The sequence below is a fragment of the Scleropages formosus genome, chromosome 24, assembly GCF_900964775.1.
Source record: "Scleropages formosus chromosome 24, fSclFor1.1, whole genome shotgun sequence".
Lineage (NCBI taxonomy): Eukaryota > Metazoa > Chordata > Actinopteri > Osteoglossiformes > Osteoglossidae > Scleropages > Scleropages formosus.
This window is the reverse complement of record NC_041829.1, coordinates 6,230,771-6,250,633: the sequence shown is the minus strand read 5'-3', so window position 1 is coordinate 6,250,633 and position 19,863 is coordinate 6,230,771. Positions and strand designations below refer to the sequence as shown.

General features: G+C 40.5%; 1 protein-coding gene across 1 annotated transcript in view; it reads left to right on the top strand.

Moving 5' to 3' along the window:
* Positions 1–19,647, top strand: part of LOC108936371 (C-Jun-amino-terminal kinase-interacting protein 2-like) — a 60,484-nt gene extending 40,837 nt beyond the window's left edge. Inside the window, exons 3-13 of the mRNA XM_018755708.2 lie at positions 4,724–4,972; positions 5,136–5,231; positions 5,661–5,814; positions 5,992–8,325; positions 9,208–9,283; positions 12,049–12,221; positions 12,574–12,683; positions 13,387–13,509; positions 14,101–14,171; positions 14,612–14,710; positions 15,342–19,647. Of these exons, the coding sequence (XP_018611224.2) occupies positions 4,724–4,972; positions 5,136–5,231; positions 5,661–5,814; positions 5,992–8,325; positions 9,208–9,283; positions 12,049–12,221; positions 12,574–12,683; positions 13,387–13,509; positions 14,101–14,171; positions 14,612–14,710; positions 15,342–15,414 (3,558 nt within the window). The 3' untranslated portion in view covers positions 15,415–19,647. The remainder of the gene's footprint in view (positions 1–4,723; positions 4,973–5,135; positions 5,232–5,660; positions 5,815–5,991; positions 8,326–9,207; positions 9,284–12,048; positions 12,222–12,573; positions 12,684–13,386; positions 13,510–14,100; positions 14,172–14,611; positions 14,711–15,341) is intronic.
* The last annotated feature ends 216 nt before the right edge of the window (positions 19,648–19,863 follow it).

Here is a 19,863-nt window from a genome sequence, read left to right as displayed (position 1 = left end):
CTTAAGGTGAGGTGCAGTGAATTCCGTAGATAAGATGAATGTGAAAAGCACAAATTCAGAAGCATATTAGCAGATTAAAAGATTACCTGATGACTGTGTCCCTCATTATAAGTTTTCTGTACAGCGAAGCTTGCCAAAGCAGTCGAGAATTGGTTGTTTGGCTGGAAAAACTTCAATTCTCCTGGCCTGGCCTGGGTTTGCCAGGGAACGCTGTCAAACACAAGGTGTCAGAGCCATTCAGATTGTTTTTGCTTTCATCTCCCACTCAGCAGCGATTGTTTATGGATTTGCCAAAATCCATTTTTTCATTCTTAATCTTTTTTCAATTTGTGAAACATTGTAGCTTTTCCACCCATCGTATATCATTGCTAAACCGATTACATGTGGTGTGCAGTTTTTGATAATTAAATTGAATGCTTCAGCAAATAGGACAGAGGAAATATTACATAATAAGAAATTAAAATATGTCACTTCTGAATTTTTTATGTGGTTTACTGTAGAAATTACTCCATCCATCCATCCATTTTTGGTAACCACTTGTTCTGGTCATGGTCATGGAAGTCCGGAGCCTATCCCGGAATCACCAGGAAAGGGCTAAGAGCCTTGACATCATACTAATCCACTTAATATATACTGTTTAATTTAACTGATGCACCTGCTAGATAGAGTATTGTGCGTGCGTGGTACTGCATGGTAAATGTGTTACATTCCCATTCTTGATAAGTACCTACACTGGCTAATCATTTGATCGTTTGAATAAAAACACAATGTGGTATTTTAAACTTCTTGGAGACATCTACATAATTCATGAAGGACAAAACTGTTATACAAGTAGCAGCTGGTGCCATCATCTGCTTTATGAACTGCTCATAACTTTCGTAATATACAGTATAGTGCTATGAAGGTTATCCATAAATTGTAGCGTACCATTGCAGTGAGCTTTTAGCTGTTATTCCCACCACAGTTTATTAACTCACAATCAGTTTCTCTTCTTTGAGCACAGAATCTGCAACCAAGGATTGACTGCAGTAATGAATTATTTATTGAGGCAGTCATGCATTAAAGTAAGGATGCTGTGGTTACGGAGTTCAGTCAGAGAGCTCTGATTTTATACTCGGGATTTGTACTTTTAGTTAGATAAAAATCTCATTTTGCCAGTCATGTACAATCAGATCCCAAAGTACTAGTACATCTTTATAATGATCACTTTTCCTTAACTGTCAGGGGAATACCCTAAAATCCCAGTTTCTTTCCAATACCTCCTTTGTCACTCCTATATTGCTAACCCCTGATGAAGGTAAATTGGTGCTATTGGTTTCCTTGGCACTAGAAAAATCTTCACTTTCGAAAAGGTTGCGAGTAACTCATAAGGCCATCATTGTGGCACTAGTACATAATCCATGGTCATTTGGAGATCACTGATGGTCACTTTAGGTGAGAACTATAAAACTGTTCTACGTATCACCAGAAAGTTCTACAATGAGACCTTTTGCTGAGAAAGTCGATGCTGAAAGTGACATTTTAAGGAAATGTGTTCCATCCCATTATCAAATAAGGTTTGATATTGTACAACATAAAAATAATGTAGCAGCAACACTCTAGACATTTTAGGCAACATGTAGAAAAGTGTTTTTTCAGCTTGAGACACAAAGCTGATGTTTGTTGTGACAAGCTAAGTGATGTTTACCCTGAAAATAACACCAGAAGCTTCAGACGTGTCAGTCCTTGATCTCCACAGCCTTTCGTCCTGAGGATGAAGCCCTGATGGTGGCTTTCAGCGAAGATGCTGGCACTGCAGATGAGAAGTGTACGTTCAGTTGTGTTTTCATGGTTTGGTTATTTTTTTTTAAATGTTTGTTATGGAATAAAGTGAGTCGCCCGAGTTTCCACGTCCAGTCCGTTAACCGGCAGTGCATAACGGCCAACCAGAGCAGTAGTTTGGGACGAGATTGATTAAACTGAATTCCACAGTGTTTACAGCCCATGAATGGTGGTTTTCAGTGTCAGTGATTGATGTTGGGGTGACGAAAATTGAAGTAAACCATTAGAAGTCTTACGGGGTTTTTAAATTCATTGTGACTATATCTGGGTTTTTATTTATTTATTTATTTATTTTTTTTTTACAGAATCTAGCCTGTGAAATAATCTGTATTATTAAACTTTCATTGATTGTGGCATGGGGCGCGGCGGTGCAGCGGGTTTGGCCGGGTCCTGCTCTGTGGTGGGTCTAGGGTTCAAGTCCCGCTTGGGATGCCTTGCGATGGGCTGGCATCCTGTCCTGGGTGTGTCTCCTCCCCCTCCAGCCTTACACCCTGTGTTGCCAGGTTAGGCTCTGATTTGCCGCGACCCGTGTGTGTGATTGTGGCATAATGGTTGGACTCATCAACAAATCCTCTAGTTCCAGCTGTGTTCCTCAGTTGAGCACCCCGTGTATGAGAGCTGCAAGCTATGCGTGGTATTTTGGAAAATAGCTTCCATCCAGTACTGCAGGTTTTTGATAATGATACATGAGGAAAAATGTGTATTTTAAGCAGAAAATGTCTGATTACATGGAAAAAAACATAGGAAGCCCTCCTACATGGGTGAGGGCCGACACCAGATGCGCTGGCAAACAGCGTTCAGGGGTGGGCCGGCTGCCACCAGAGGAAACCTGATACATCCAACCCTGCAGGGAGCCTGGTGTTCAGAGCCCTCGTTGTGTTCGGGTGCCTCATTAAACACAGATGACGTACCCTGCCTCCCCCTGCTCCAGCCCCCCGACAGACATCCGTCCTGTTATTGCAGCAGCTCTGCACCGTGGACCTCTGACCATCAGGATGTTTTACGTATCTCTGGAAAGACCCATTATACCCATTCCTCCTTCTTTCATAAAATACTTATATCACTTTTTACTCTATGAACACATGTTCATAAACCATAATTTTCTGTTCATCCCTTTTTCCCATCGGAAGGAGTCATGATGTGCACACAAGAAGTTTCATTCGCAACAAGTTTTGCTTTCTCTGAATCAGCAGAAGCGATTTGCTTGCATAAAAACCCACTGCAGCAGCAGTAAAGTCATTGCAGCATTGCGCTGATGGCCTAACCCTGCAGATAAAGCAAGCGGATAAAGGGAAGGGATTGACTTGTAAAACATTGCATTAAGTATCGTTGATATATAAGGGTTTTCATGATGGGTCAATTAATTTTTTCCAAATAGAAATTACATAGTATTATGTTTTGTGTTAATGTATTGCTTCTATTTTTTATGAGCGTGGTAATTACCTTTATGTACTTCTGTATTCCCGTATAATTTTTACTTAATTTATTTTGGCTGTTTTTCCTTTTACGTATCAAATGTCTCATTCTTGTTTGTATGTTAAAAATATGGTTGGAGGTCAGTTCGACTGCTTTCCAAGATGTTGAGTTGATATTTTGGCATTATATGTGCAGCTCAGGACCAGAGTGGCCGAATGGCAGGGTGAAAGAGGGTTCACTGTCCTGAAAATCTCACAAGAACCATAACTACCAGAAATATCCCATTCATACCCCTGTCCTCATCTATCCCTAAAAGCTCCTCTGTACCTTTCTTTCAGCAGCTCTCTCTGTAAAGTATTTATGGTAGAAGAGCCTTCCTCAGCAAAGGAAATCACACAGCATCTACTTACTTACTCTATACTTATTCTAATTAAATTTGTATATGTAAAGATTAATCCGCTTTATGTGTAGCCATTTACAGTACTGGTTTTTCTATGAAATACAACAGTAAAATGCAGTTGTTTTGTAAAGCAGGTTTTACTGCTCAAGCAAAGACCTCAACTAAGAAAAGAGAAGAATTGCAACAATGATGAGGATTTCTGGTGTGTAACATGCTCCTTTGTTGTCACCATGGAGACACATTTCAGCTATAGCTTTGGGTTAATGAAGCCATGTTGAGGTGCCTCTGCCTGGATGTGAAAATGTAAAGATTTGGGTGGAAAAAGAGAGAGGCAGCTGATGGCGAGGTGGTTGTGACATTATACAGACATTAGTTCATTTCTGTGAGTGAATGACATTTGGAAATGGTATAAAGTGCATTTTCCAGGAACTTTCTGCACTAAAGATGTGTCTTTTTCCCTTGTTATGGAAATCGTTCAAGAAAACTCCTGTAAACTTTAGGGTTTGTCAGCATATTGGTTTGCTTATTCAACAGATGAAAATCAGATTTTTTTTTTTTTTCTGGAATATGCCATTTATTAATCAGATAGAGAAATCAATAACTTTCTATTTTCCTGTGATGATGTCAGGAGGATATAGCAAGTGGCAATTGTAACCAAAATCCAGATACACTGCTTAATTTAATCGGGTGGGGGGGGTCACTCAGCACTCATGTTGTCACACAATTAATGTTCACCTCTCGATAACTTAATTCCCTATCTCTTTGTATAGATGGGCTATGTGAACATAATTTTTAGATTTTAGTCAGGAGCTCTTGGATGGGCAACTGAAGACCATTTGAATTTTCTGTAGTACATTTCATGGTTAGCTTAAAATGTAAACTGTCAAGTGGAACCAGACATATTCCTAGTCTTTGAAAACTAAAAATGATGAAAACTTGCGATATTAACATTGTATGGAGTCTGTAGAATAAACTAGGTTGTGATGCAATTAAAAATATTTTAGTTCAACCATGATTAAGGATTGTTGTAGCATATTTTGTTATAGTTGTACTATATTTTGTATCATATCATTCTCTCTCCTTCAGGACTGTCTCATCCTGGAGAAGAATGAGACACACCATCCAGTTTGCTCCTTCCAGGATGACTTCCAGGAGTTTGAGATGATAGATGATGAAGATGAGGATGACAATGACAATGATAATGAGGAGGAGGAGGAGGAGGCGGACCTCGGGGTGTCTCCCTCCCGGTCAGCCTCCCCACCCCCTTCCCCAACAATGGGTATGCTGCAGAAGAGCCGACCCACTACCCTGAACCTTGCCTCCACCGTCTCCCAGGTTAGCACACTTTATTGATGGGCTGTCACCACAATAATGTCTCGTTTAGGCTGTGCCATCAGTCATAAAATTAATTCCCATCTATTGAACAAATTGTGGTTAATGAGCAGGCAGGAATAGGCACTGAGTACTGTGACTAAGATGGGCACCTCCTTCACCACAGGACTCACTGAATAACAACAGCTTCTCTCCCCGGAAAGGAAGTTGGCAGGAATCGCTTCGCAATCCTGGCTCACATGGCGAGTACATTGAATTTTGGGTTCCAGAACTGCATTTTGTGAAAATCAATTACCACACAGAATCATTTCTGAATGAACAATAGCTAAAAGCCCTTTGACATAAAGATTCAAACTGGCTGTTTTGGGATACTATGCGTCAGTCAGCAGCGCAAATATACCCATAACTTTCAGCATTAAGATGGTTCGTTACATTCTCTGTTACCATTTTCACCAGTTTCTTTCAGTCACAGTTTATTCTCTTCATCATAGAACATATAAACTTTCTTGTAGTCAATATTAGCAGAAGAACTTGTCTCTGTGGGAAGGAACTGTAGTAACTTCTAATTTAAAAGATAGTATACTCAAGTTGCTGTTTGAAAGAATTGTGTGAACTGAAAAAATCCATTTTTTTTAAAGCATTTTTTTTTTTTTTTTTTTGCTGTTGAACCTGACAGCTTTTTTTGGTACAGTGCATAAAGTCTGATCTGGTGTGGGGGTGGGGGTGCCATTCCTGTTGTCTGTTCATTTTAGGACGATCATCTCCGGCTCATTCTCGTCTTGAGGACGGAGCCCACTTAAAAAGCCAGTCTGCTGCTGCTCCAGATACAGGGTCCCAGTGCAAAGGTATGCCCTTCTAAAAGTTAGCGGGCCCAAGGAATACAAGATCACCCTCCCGTTCAACCTCTAAAGAAACAGACAGAGTTAGAGTTATGGTACCACCACATAATGTCTCCCTCATCGGTGGATGGAAACACGAATACTCATTGCCACCATCCCCTAAACACTGTCTTTCTCTGACAGGGGCTGCTGATCAACATAAAATGTCCAGTGGCTCCGAATGTGAAATGGAACCCAGTAAAGATGCTGAAGCCACAGAACAAAGCATTCCAACTGGGGATGAAATGTCTCAGCACTGTGATGGTGGTGCTGATCCCGACCTGAAAAGTGACTGTGTCGAAGGGTGGTTGCCTCAGTCCGGGCAAGCCAATGACACATACACTGTCAACACTGCATCAGCCATTGACCCCGAGCTAGACAATGACCTTACTTTAGATGGCGCTAGCAGGTGCCTTTCTTCTACTGCACCAGCTGAAAACGATGCCGTAACACCCTTGACAGACGACGACTTTGACCGTGACTTTGATATAGACTTTTTGTGCAAAGAAGGCAGTGACCTGGTCTACAAAGCCGGAGAGAGCTCATCTTATGTGGAGTTCCCCCCTATTGAGCCGGATGAACCAGCCTCTGTGTCCATCCACCTATCCTCTTCTAGTCGATCCAATGAAGAGTTTGGAAGGGCTTATGGAGAGCATCATGCAGGTAATGGAGGCTCTGCATCTGCAGGATCCAATGACACAAACTCCCCATCCTCTGACCCCGGCATTGCAGACATGAACAGAAAAGGCAGCAAGCTGTATTCTGCATCGGATCTGCAGAGCGATGACCTTAGTTCCCCAGGGTCTGACTCAGACATTGAAGGAGAACTGGAAGCGGCCTTCGCTTGTGGAGGGCCGGTGGTTGGCCACATGATTTCATCCATTTCAGAAACGGAGCTGGACCTGACAAGTGACAGCAGCAGTGGTCGTTCATCTCACCTCACTAACTCCATTGAGGAGGCAAGTTCACCTACCTCCGATCAAGAGTTGGAGACAGAGTTGGAGCAGGACAGTGGGATCGTGGGTATCAAGGCTTCTCTCCTCCTGGGGCAACCAGAACCCATCAAGGAGTCTTCACCCACCGATGAGTCAGAATTGCCAGAGCAGCTGGATGATGGCCAGGCACTGATGGGAATGGAAAATGTCGATGACGCAGTCTATGAGCACACAGCTGACCCAGATGAGACCCTCCCCCCAGCAGACTGCTGCGAGGACCCCCTTTCCCGGCAGCTGGTATTGAAGATCGAGCCTGATCATAGCTTAGAGAGTTTCAAGAGGTCCTTTTACCTTCCCATAGGACCGAAATTGATGCCTGCTGTAGATGACAGCGACTGTGATTCTGAGTCTGAATCAGAGGATGATCTGAGTGAGAATTCTGACTCTCCCTGGCTCCTTAGTAACCTTGTCAACAAAATGATTTCTGAGGGCTCCTACCCCATCAGTTGTCCAGAGGAATGCTTTAAACGGTCCGTTTCCATCTCTGATACAATTTCTCCCTCATCAGACCTCGAGACAGATGCCTTCAATGAGCCTTCAGAAAAGCTCGAGTCAAAGAGCAAACTGCGAGAATCAAGCTCTAATGAAACTGATGGACATGGAAATTTGACCTTTGAGTCAGATCATGAGGCTCCGGATGAAAAGGTGAGATCTGAGAGCAGAGTGGGCTTAATGGAAAGTCATGAAAGGTCAGGATTATGTCTGTACTTGAGTAATCCCACTAATGACACAATCGCCCCAGTCTTCATGGAGCAATACAATATCCGGACTGTAGGCCAAGAATGTCAAGTACTGCACTCAGACCAGGCTCATCCCAAATATTCAGAAAGCTCTTTTCTTCCCAGACCAGTTCAAAATGCTACGCAGGGGGAAAATGAGCATGATAATGACTTATCAGTGAAAACAAATGGGCTTGAATCTGCAAGCATAGTTGAGAGTATAGAGAACGAAAAGGACAGGGACAGTTCAAACAGCCTAGATCACATTACCGGAATAAAGAACAGTCTGACTCTGGACATTCCCACTTCCCAGACTAACCGCTGTTTCAGTCTGTCCTATTCAACTGATAATGATGATGGCTCCTTCCACGAGTCTGTCCGGGGTTCCCCCTATGCTGAAGACTACCTGGACAGCTCTCCACCTATTGATGAGAGCATTCGGGAGGGTCGACCCATCAACGCAATGGCAGGCAGACATCTCGATGAGTCACTGGTCTACGACTCGGTTAAGTACACCCTAGTGGTGGATGAAAATGCCACGCTGGAACTGGTGAGCCTGCGACGGTGCACATCCATGCTTAGTGATGACAGTGAGATCTCTACACTCTGTGATGACTGTGCTCCCGAGATGGAAGACAAGTTCGGGGAGAGCGCAGAGCAGCCGGACCTCCTCAGCTCCTCCGAGGACTCCTCTCCAGAGGCTGACCTGCCTTTCTCCAAGAAGTTCCTCAACGTATTTGTAAACAGCACTTCACGGTCATCTAGTGAGTACAAATAAATACCTGACAAAGATGTTTTTGAATTGCAGCAACAATGGAAGCACTAGTATTAAGTGTCATATTTTAATCCAAGACTCTTGGTACAGATTTTACAGCAATAAAGCTAAGCCATTGAGAAACCAACCTCATTTCATTGCATAAGATTTGTTCACCCTGTTCTACCATGCAAAGGATTAAAAATCAGCTAAACACTGACATTTATTAAAGTACCATGGAATAATAGAGATAAGATCGCTAACATCTTTGGCAAGTTTATTGTATATGCAGATACAGATATGATCTTCTTCATCCAGATGCACAAAACCGAGTCCGGATTTGTATTAAGTATATGCAGAGGAATATCTTCCTTAATATGTTCTGCCAGGAAGTTTTCATATAATTAATTATATGTGATTTATATGTTTTTTTTCTCTAGGGGAAATTAATGGCCTTAAATCACCTCAGCTGGTTGCAGGAGAAATGTGGTGCTTACAGCCTATAATTTTCTCTCAGACTGAGATAAATCCATTGAAAGTGATTATCACTTTTGACTCTGAGGAAAATTATTTTTTTGTCATGAGTCAAAAGGCAACAGATATGAAACACTAAATATTCAAAATGTAAGATTTAATTTCCCAGCGAAAACATCAAGCCCTCCAGTGTTTAGCACTTGTGTTTGCATTACGTTAAGTTAATGTAAAATTTAATATGTTTAAAAATTCATTCATAAGCCAATAATTCTTATTAATTGCAGTATAATCTCTTGAGTTCAAAATTCGAAAGACTTGCGACTATTCCGTTAAGTTTCGTTAAGTAGTGGAATCAGTGTACGTTTCTGAGTGGTGGCAGTGTGGGCAGTGTGTAACTGTGGCTTTGTTAATTCTCCAGGCACAGAGTCCTTTGGCTTGTTCTCCTGTACCATCAACGGGGAGGAGAGGGAACAGACGCACAGAGCTGTGTTCAGGTGACTGATTTTAACTTTCCATTTAAGAGAGGACATTCAGAGAATTTTTTTTTTTTTTTTTTTTTTTTCGTTTGACAGTAGACCCTAGTTCTAATAAAGACTCTTTATAAGTGTACTGTTATTGTGTTATACATTTTTTGTTACACAAATGTATTATTTTTAGAACACTTTCTTTGAAATATTTAAAATGCAATTGGTCAGACAGTGACTGGCCCACTGAACGGGGTGGGGTTTTATGAAATTGCATAGAATGATGGGCGGTAGAAATTTTGTAATGGTTAGAGCCATTTGATTGCACTTACTCCAGAAATTTCCACAGGTGATAGAGTACAAGTAATAGAGTAAATATATCTTGTTACAACACAAATTTTAGATTAACGTGGGCAGCATGGCGGCACGGTGAGTAGCGCTGCTATGTCACAGCACCTGCGTGGTGCGAGAGGACATGAGTTCGATCCCCTCCGGGTACTCTGGTTTCCTCCCACAGTCCAAAGATATGCTGTTCAGGTGTACTGGTGACTCTATGTCACTCATAGTGGGCGAGTTACATAGAGAGTGTGTTTCACTGACGTATGTGTGAATTACTCATTGTAAGTAGTGTATATGGCAGCATAAGTCACCTTGGGTGAATAAATTGTGGGCTAATATGTACACTACTACATGGTGTTCATCAGATGTCACTTTGGAGAAAAACGTCTGCTAAATAAATATATGTGACTATGAGGGAGGACACACAATGTGACTCTCTAATCTTGTTGAAAGGCAACATGCAAGTTGTGTATGATTTAAAGAAAATCAGCAGGAAGGGGCAACTGAAGCTGGAGATCAGGAGTATTGTTAGGGGAAAGTAATTGTAGCTGGACCGCTCTGATGAGATTGGATGTCAAGGACGTTGTCAGGGGCGACAGAATACAAAAGTGTCGTCAGTGGTCGCTGACTGTGAGAGGCATAGTCTGCATAAGGCCACATCATAGTTTTATGCCACTAGACCAGTTTTGCTTAGACCAGGTTCATAAAAATTTTCTATGATTTAAATTGATGAGTTCTGGATTGGGGGGGCGGTTGTGCAGCGGGCTTGGCTGGGTTCTGTTCTTTGGCGTGTCTGGGGTCTCAATCCCGCTTGGGGTGCCTTGTGACGGACTGGCGTCCTATCCTGGGTGTGTCCCCTCCAGCCCCATGCCCCGTGCTGCTGGGTTAGGCTCCGGTTCACCGTGACCCCACTTGGGACAAGCAGCCTCAGCAACTGTGTGTGTGTGTGTGTGTGTGTGTGTGAGAGAGAGAGAGAGAGAGAGAGAGAGAGAGAGAGAGAGAGAGAGAGAGAGAGAGAGAGAGAGAGAGAGAGAGAGAGAGAGAGAGAGAGAGAGAGAGATTTGGATGGACTTAGACTAATATGGTGAAAATAACCCTGACCACAGAATTTAAATTGCAATAGCCTTAAATGACCCGTATTTTAGTGTTATTAATAAAAAGTAATGTCTTGTTAGATAGTTCTATTAGTCCATTTATTAGATAACCTAATCTGAAAGTCAGGTTTTTCTGAATAGGTAATAATTCATGGATTACAATGTTAAATGCTCATGTCCTTGATAGCAACAAAATATACTAATTTTCCAATAAATCTAATTCGTACTTGGTCTACATTTTTGCTGGTCCCTCCAGATTAGCTTGGGAGGGGCTGATGATTATGTTTCTTAATTGGTATTATCCACAGCTATAGGTTATGACTTGTTATAACGGTGCAGGAGGGGGATTCACGTGTATCTTTTAAGCTTGGCTTATTTTAAGAGCTGTTGGGCCTGTCTATGGCTCTTCAAGACTGAGTGACGGGCGGTAGACTGTCGCTCCATGGTATATTACTGGGAGCTTGCATTTCGTTAAGGCTGTGCCTTAATATTACATGTGCTTTTCCACGAAACATAAACCACAATGGGTGCTATCTTGTTTTGTTTTTTTTTTTTTAATTCACAGTGCTAACATAATTCAGCCTTAAAACAAAATCATCTTTTCTTTGATTCTGAAAGTGTTGTAGTCATGTCGTAGAGAGGGGATGATACTCAGCGCTGTCAGCCAAGCACCATGGAGATAGTCGTCTCCAGTGCAACGGGACACGGCTTGTGGCAGGGAATGATGCCTCATTGCATGTGTTTATGCTGAGGGCATACATAGCTCTCCCTTGCCTGTTCATCGGGTGGCAGCCCCTCGGGGGGGGGTGCAGGGTCTAATGAGAGAGATCATTAGTGAGGGTGCGGGAGGTGAATTGAGGCACAGCTGTGGACATGCTTTGTCTCTCTGGCCAGAAAGGGTGTCCTGCTCAAAGAGAAAGGGGTGAGCCTGGAAAAAATAATAATAATGACTTAGAGTCCAGTCAATATCATTATACTGAAGTTCTAACCAGTAGCCTTGAGCCAAGTATTACTAAGACCATGGTATCCCTGTCCACCGCCATCCCCTTTCAAAAAGCTCATTTGAAGAAGATAGTCCATGGATTAGTGAAGCAGCCCTATTAATTGAAACAGATGCACACTATTGACAGAATGTAGAGTTTTAAAAGTACGTAAATGAGTGTTGTCAAACAAACTGTAAAAGCTTTTGTTAAGAACAGTCATATTATATAAACACAAATATATATATATATATATATATATATATATATATATATATATATATATATATCCAAAGCTATAGGTTAGCTCCTACTAATAGACTGCATGAAAGCTGATGCTTGTCACACATATCCATGGCCAGTTCATTGCTGTCCACTTTAGGTTCATCCCTAGACATGCAGATGAGCTGGAGCTGGATGTGGACGATCCACTGTTCGTAGAGGAAGAAGAGGATGACTACTGGTACAGGGGTTACAACATGCGGACAGGAGAGAGGGGTATCTTTCCTGCCTATTATGCTCAAGAAGTGATTGGGCAAGCCAGAGACCTCGCGGGTAAGTGAACTAAACAATCAGTGCTCTCTTTGTTATCGAAAGTGAAAATAAATGCTATATTTCAGAATCAGCTGGTTTTCCAGTTGTTACTCTACCAAGATCTAAGAACAGGCATTACATGGTTACAGTGTGTTACTGCTCAGGTGGGATAAAACTCTAGGACTTGTGTTCAACAGCCATGGTGTACTTAAATATCGTGAAGAATCTTCCTTATTCTTCCATGAAATGGGTCATTATAGTATTGCTTATGTTGATTATTTTTATTTACAGACACATATAATGTAAGTTTTGGGCCTGGTATCCAGGGTCTTCTTGCAGAAATAATTGGAAGATGGTCCCTCTGGTCTTGTAGGGATGAAGAGGAACATAGCTTGGATGGAGAGCTTCAGTGTCCAGTTTCTTGGATCAGTGGAGGTTCCCTATCATCAGGGCAATGGGATCTTGTGTGCTGCCATGCAGAAGGTATTGCTGGATTTATATGTTGGTAATGGTGAATCCAAGGTCTATGGAGGAGCAATGATGAGACATGGAGATTCGGATTCAAAATATTTATTGCATAGAACTTCTTCCCATCTGCTCTGAATTCACAAGTCCCAAAACCATGTCAGTCTCACCAGTCTTTCATACCTTCTTGCTGCTGAGTGCTTTGTGCTGTACCTGCTTTCAGGAATTTGAGTTCAAGCTTCCAGAACATCTTGAAGAACAAGAAACTAATGAATTAAAGAACACTCAAAAGAATCAATAATTAAAGAGAAAATTATTATAGCTTAGGTTCTTAGTAAATGTGTTATTTGTAAAAATGTAAAAATACAGCATCGATACCAAGAACGGGGTAGAACATCCAACTTTCTCAAATGGTTCATAATAAAATCCCCTTGAAAATTAATATTGTTTAAGCAATGGGGTTGACTGGAGTAGACCAAACAGTGAGAGAAACTGTGAAACAGGTAGAAGCACAGGTGCATATGATACACACTTTCTGCTCCCGTTATTTTCCACACGATAATTCAAAGATAAATCTCATAACATGTTCATCTGCTGTTTATGCTCCCAGCATCCTCCCAGCATATTACACATATGAAACATATTTATTCTTATAAAGGAATATTAACCCTAAACTCAGTGGTAACCCAGTGCCACTCCTTTGCTCCTTTTACTGCGGTAGATTGCAATCACACGGAAGCAGACAATCCATGTACGGCCCCCAGTACCGTGTGACCTGGAGATCAGCCTGCAGGGCGTAAAACTGGTCATGAGCCTCGATGATGATTTTGGACCCCTTGATGAGGTGAGGGTCTGGGATGGGCGGGTGAAAGCTCCGAGACTATTATTTAAATTGGGCAGACAAGTCTATCTGATGTATTTGTGTGGGTTTTATGTTTATTCCTTATGTATTCATGTTTAAGGTTTCATTTAAATATATGTATGTATAATATATAAATGTGTGTTTTTTTTAATATTTATTTATTTATTATGCTTTTTTTCTTTACTTCACTGTGGTTACAGGTTTGTTCAGCTTTTTTTCTCTATCACCATGTTGGTGTTCTGCTTTTACATTGTTGCATTTATTTTACTGTAGCCTCCTACTATTTCCTTGAAGATCAGCGATGTTCATTCATGCATTTATTTACATAACGCAAAAACCATACATTTGTGTAATTTTTTTAATTTTAATTCATCACCCTTCAGCATGTTTCCTTCCTTCAGTAAACTTTACCTACTGTAGAAGCCAGTCAACTATACATTCATCTCCATTAATGCTGTTCTACTCCACCCTGCATAGCCTCTACATTTCATGTGAATAAGTAGCAGGAGTGCTACCCACATGACTCAGATTGGGAGAAACAGCTGTTTTTGGTGTTAACCCTGCTGTTTTCAGTTCGACAGGTGCAGCCATTTCTTCCAGATGAAGAACATCTCTTTCTGTGGCTGTCACCCCAAGAATAACTGGTAAGACTGTACACCTAGCAATATATGGAGAGGAGGAGTTTGTTCATTTTATCCCTCAGTTTTTTAGCCATTGCTTAAATACTTATTCTGTATTTATAGAGGAATAGTTATTGAGTTCAAAATATTCTTTTTAAATAGAACTTTACGAAGGCACACTTTTTAAATACACCAAACCTGGATTTAATATATAACAAATAATAAAAAAAAAAAAAAGAAACAATTAAAAAAATAGAAAATATGTATATGACTTGCAAACACTTAGATTTGGAGAACGATACCTTTAAAATCATTGAAAGACGGTTAAATTTTAGATTTTCTCTGAAAGCATTCTATAATTCTGGGGAATAAACATTACAGGTTTCATCAGGGTTCGTCCAGTAGACTTGAAAATGTAACTTTAGCTGACTACATCATTGACTGCTGTATGTCTTGTGCCCCAGCTACTTTGGGTTCATCACCAAGCATCCAATGTTGAACCGGTTTGCCTGCCATGTGTTCGTATCCCAGGAGTCCATGCGGCCTGTGGCGGAGTGTGTGGGGTAAGGGTCTGTTCACAGCATTTCACGTTCCAGATTTTTACAAAAAGAATGAAATAAAATGCTAAAAAATATCTAACATCAGCAGCCTTTCCCCAATTCATCACTGCTCCCGGCATATTGGAATTGAATTATTTAAGGCAGCAATTTATCTCATGTAACATGGACAAAAAATATCTGCTAATAGTCTTTTAAAGAGGTCGGAAAGATGAGAATTAATATCAGTCTCGGCACAGTTCTGTCAGTTCATATATCATTAATAATACTGTAGTTAGTGAGGTTTTCTCACTGTAATGTTTTGTAATGGTCATACACATGGGCAGTAGCCAGGGAACATGCTGTGTATTCATTTGCTCTGGATTTCTTTCAGTTTTTTGGCTTGAATGCCTTTGCACTTGTCAGTCTACTGCTCAGTTTGTAGAGGAATGTTCATCAGTGCGATGCCCACATGGTCACTGCTTTTCAGGACAGTTTAAGTTCAGTGCTCTGCCATTTGGGTTTATCAGTGCCCCTCAAAATCCTCACACAATGACTCCAAAATGTGGGCTTTACTCTATGGCCAGACCCACCGTTTGTATACCTGAAGCCTTTAAAACCCTTAGCGTCTGCTAATTATCGTCCACTTCTGTTTCAGTCGTGCATTCCAGGAATATTACCAAGAGCACCTGGAATATGCCTGCCCCACAGAAGACATTTATCTGGAGTAGCCTGGAAATCTATTGAAGCCCCGTGATCCTGTTCTTTTCCTGTATGTTTTTAAATATTCCACAAGAGGGCGCTGCGTAGTAATTCCCGATTGTACAGAACCCATTTTATTTTTGGTTCTGTAGTTTGAGGTTTCTAAGTTTAAGAGCTCATAAAATTTAATATTATTATTTTTTTTTCTACAAAATTAGGCCGGGATAGTTGGATAATCTTATTCCTTTAATGTTATTTTTTTCTTCTGGGTTGTCATTTTGAAAATGACAGATTTTGATTCCGTAATGTGACATCCATGCATGGCTTTGTGGGTAATGCAAACAAACACAGAGACAAAAAAACATCAATCTGTTGAACTGTATGGATCATAGGTTTGAAATAAGCTTTGTATATCTAGCAGATAAAATACTCAAACATTGTGAAAGTTTGTAAATAAGAATTTGTTCAAATATATAAAGCAAAAGGTGATACGATTTCTACTGAAACTGACATTTTGGCAAAGTGGGTGACAAATGCGGTAAACCACATCAGATGGGTAAACGTAATAGAAAATCAAAGTGGGACGTTGGATTAATGGAATTTCATAGTGGAATATTGTATATACATTTATAGGCAGGAGCTGGAATTTGAAACGGGTCCAAAAACATCAGTGATCTTCGTTACTAGATGTTGGAGGTGCAGCTAATGTTTTGGTGGAGTCTCCAGATCCTCAGGGGCCTGAAGGTGTCCCAGCAGATTGGATTAAATGAAGAGCGGGAAGTGAGGCAGAAATAGACACCTCCCACGAACCTTCTCAGAGGCAGGATTAAGTTACTCTCGAACCTGCTGCTCATTCCTCAGCTTTAAGCAGTGCTGACCCTTAGTTGGTCTATTGCTTGTCCTGGCTGGACTGACTGTGAACACTGCAGCGAGGATGGGTCCAGCCCCAGGGTAGTGAAACAGCGTAGCGTGGTGGTGGGCACTGGGATGGTCTTCCGGAAATGATATATCTCCTTCTGTATTTCCTGGCCAGATGTCAATGTGGAATTTACAGGCTGTTTATCACTGGCTGCCGACAGGTTCCATTTGAGTGGTAATAAGTCATTGTTTCGTTCCCAGTGATAAGTTGCTACAGCTTCCTCCTTCTATTCTGAGAGTAAAAAAAAAAAAGTTAAAATAATGAACTCTCTCACCTGCTTATTAGTGAAGGCAACAATATACATAATGAAATATTTTGTATATTATTATGATTACTACAATGCCCAGAACTTACGCTCACTGGATTGTTTTTAAAGCATGGATAAAGAAAGGCCTGGTGTCCCACCATACAGGATGTTAAAAAGCTCCGATGGATTACAGTTGAATAACCCCATGGTAAGCATCGCCATGACGTTTTTGTCCTCTGTGCCCTGTTTTTGCACGACTGTCAACTGCAGTGCTACTGAGATCGTTGGATTTCCAGGGGGATTCTGGGATATCACTCTGTCCTTTTACACTTTCCGTGCACAACAGGACAGGTAACAGTAAGAAATGACTTATGCGGCTTTAATGTACATACTGATTTTGCATGTTGTAAAGTACAGGTAGAAATGAAGACTTCTTTTCCCCTCCGGTTGCACCCCCACTCATTTACTCATTCACACTTTCAAACATAAGCCCCTAGCAAAGAACATCGTGCTTTAAGCCTACGATTTATGATTTATGATTCTGAACTGATCAATACCACATTTAACTGGGACGAGATTTTTAATTCTGCTCATTAGAAGAATTTGCTTCTGATGATGCTGTCCCATGAGCTGTTGCAAGGCTGAATAAAGACACAGAGAAGCTGTTAGTACAATATTGTCTGCTGGCTATCTGCTTCAGATAGAGCCTCCATGACCAGCTGGTTGCTAGAGACTTTTTTTTTTTTTTTTTTTTGGCCGAATCTCATTTTGATGAGTGTCAAACGTGATTTTTGCATATAACAGATAACCTCAAACCATGATAGCATTTGCTAGATATATTTGTACTCTTAATGGAAAATAGATCTGTTTTTTTTTTTTTTTTTTTTTTAATGTCAGTGCTCACAATGAGTGTAAAAGAATGATTCTGTATTATATCTGTTCCAAAGTAGAAGAAAAAAATATTGAAATAAAACAATCAGTATTTTTATATTGGCACTCACTATTGGAGTATTAAGAAATACAATGGAGATGCGGTTTCAGTTGGTTTCATTTTTTTTCCTCCCCTCCCCAGGCAACAGGAATTCACATAGAAATTAGATTATGTACAGTTATTCCATGTGTTCTGTAGCTCCCGTTACTCTACTCTTACACAGAAGTCTATAATGAGAAAGCCAGAACTTTGCCTGGTTTTGCATACAGGGTAGAAAATAAACCAGTTTGAGGCAAGCTGGACTCCCTTCTCAACAGTCCAGTGTCCATCACATGTGCTTTGTGTCCTGGGCAGCAATCTGCTGATGCTCAAACTCTTTGGTAACCATGCAAAACAGGGAACTGTGGATAAAATCGCACCTTGTGCATTTTCAAAATGTTTCAAGCTAATTACTCTTTCTCAGCTACGTACATTAGTCGATTCAGTTTAGAGTCATGCCTAGTAAGCCTTGATTAGTAAAAAAAAAAAAGGCAAACCAGCATATTTATTCACATAGAGCATGGATTTATAGGACACTCGAAACAAAACACCACTGGAGAATTAAATGTTAATCCTGAAGTAGGGCATTACATTGTTTTATTAACATAGTGAAATGCCTTCGATTTGAGCTAGGTGCCTTTTGTTTACAAACTTTGTCCATTTGGTTTTTTTCCTCCTTGTACATGTCCAAAGTAGGCAATATTTCGAGTAAATACGGAAATGTTATATGCTATATTTAAATGTTACATGTTACCTGAAATAATCTGTTTTGTCTCATGTGTTAATTTACATTGCGGTAACTAAAAAAATGGGATAGTGGAGCCAAATCAGAGTGCTTGTAGTACATCAACAACATTGAAACAGGAATTCTTCTGGTCAAGGTACACTTTGAGTATTTTTGTACTTACTGTATAACATATGTAACTGCCGTGTCATCCATTAATCGACCAATGTGGAGACTAAGACAACCATATTTTCTCCTAGATATGTACGGATTTAAAAATGAAAGATTATGGGAAGCCATTTAATGAAGTGCACAAGTAAATTTTTCATGTTCAGTTGATGGAGTGGAGCTTCACTTCCAGTACTTTGGCAGTCTTGAACTGAGAGCACATTCTGTTTCATGTCAAATGCTTTGTTTGGGGTGGGTCGTTCTGGTAAATGGTGAATGACAAGTTATTCATTCCAGTTTATCAGGTTACTGCTGTTGGTCAGTTCAATTACTGTTTCTTTTTACCACTGCTGCAGTGGATTATGGGAGATAACGACCTTGTTAAATTTAACAAAAGCACCGGCGCTTACTGCAGCAAAAAAGATATTAATCACAGAAACAGGTGTCTTAAAAAGCTCCTGCCCAGAATACCGAATGCGACAGAACACCACGGACCACCGTTTCATTCATCTGCATTAAATTTTCACGCACGTCCTAGGAAAAGCTGCGAAATGTAATCTCCACTCGGAGTTTTTGAAGGGAGAAGACCAAAAATAATGTTCTGCTGTGTGACGGAGAAACTGAATACGATCCCTTGCTAATGATTATTCCTATGGTTGAAGTAAATATGTAAAATAAAAATAAATGGCCTATTTCACAACTTTACAATTACTGTGGTTAAATTCTAAAGAATTTTTTGCACTGTTGTTCTTTTTAATGCTGAAGCTCATTTATTTACCATGTTGTTTGTCTTAGTCCTTATATTTCCCTTGGAAAAATGCACACTTGACCAATATTTCCCTTGTTGCCAGTAATTAGTAGAACCATGTCTGCTATAAGCCACATTTTGCTGATTTTACATCAATGTAAACCTTTAGCATTTGTTAGTACATGACTGTCAATTCAGACATAGAGGACATTGTAGGGCTGCGTGGAAGGAACTTAAGAGGGCATGGTACTGCCAGTGGCATCCATCTAATGTATTCCACACACAAATGTAAGCCTCTGCTTCATATATCAATATGTAAACCATGTTATTTTAATGCAAAAAGTTTTCTAGTTATGAGCTGACCATTGTTGACCCTTCCATTCTGAGTCACACCAATACCATCGGATTCACTTCAGTGCTCCATCAGAGCTTAACTCTGGACTTCAACTGAAATTCTCCACTGTATAACTAAAATACATCAGTATGTGATAAACTATGTATCTAAATCAAGGACTTGTAAAAAAAAAAAAAAAAAAAAAAAAAGACAAACTTCATTCACACTGCCTTGTGATGGATTTGGTCTTCTGAATAAAATATATGCTTGATGTCGATACTGTCCCTCCCTGTTCGTCTACTCGGTCAAACCAGTATGTCAACTCACTGAGCTGTCCAAAATACAGACTCTTTTTCATCAAAGAAAGT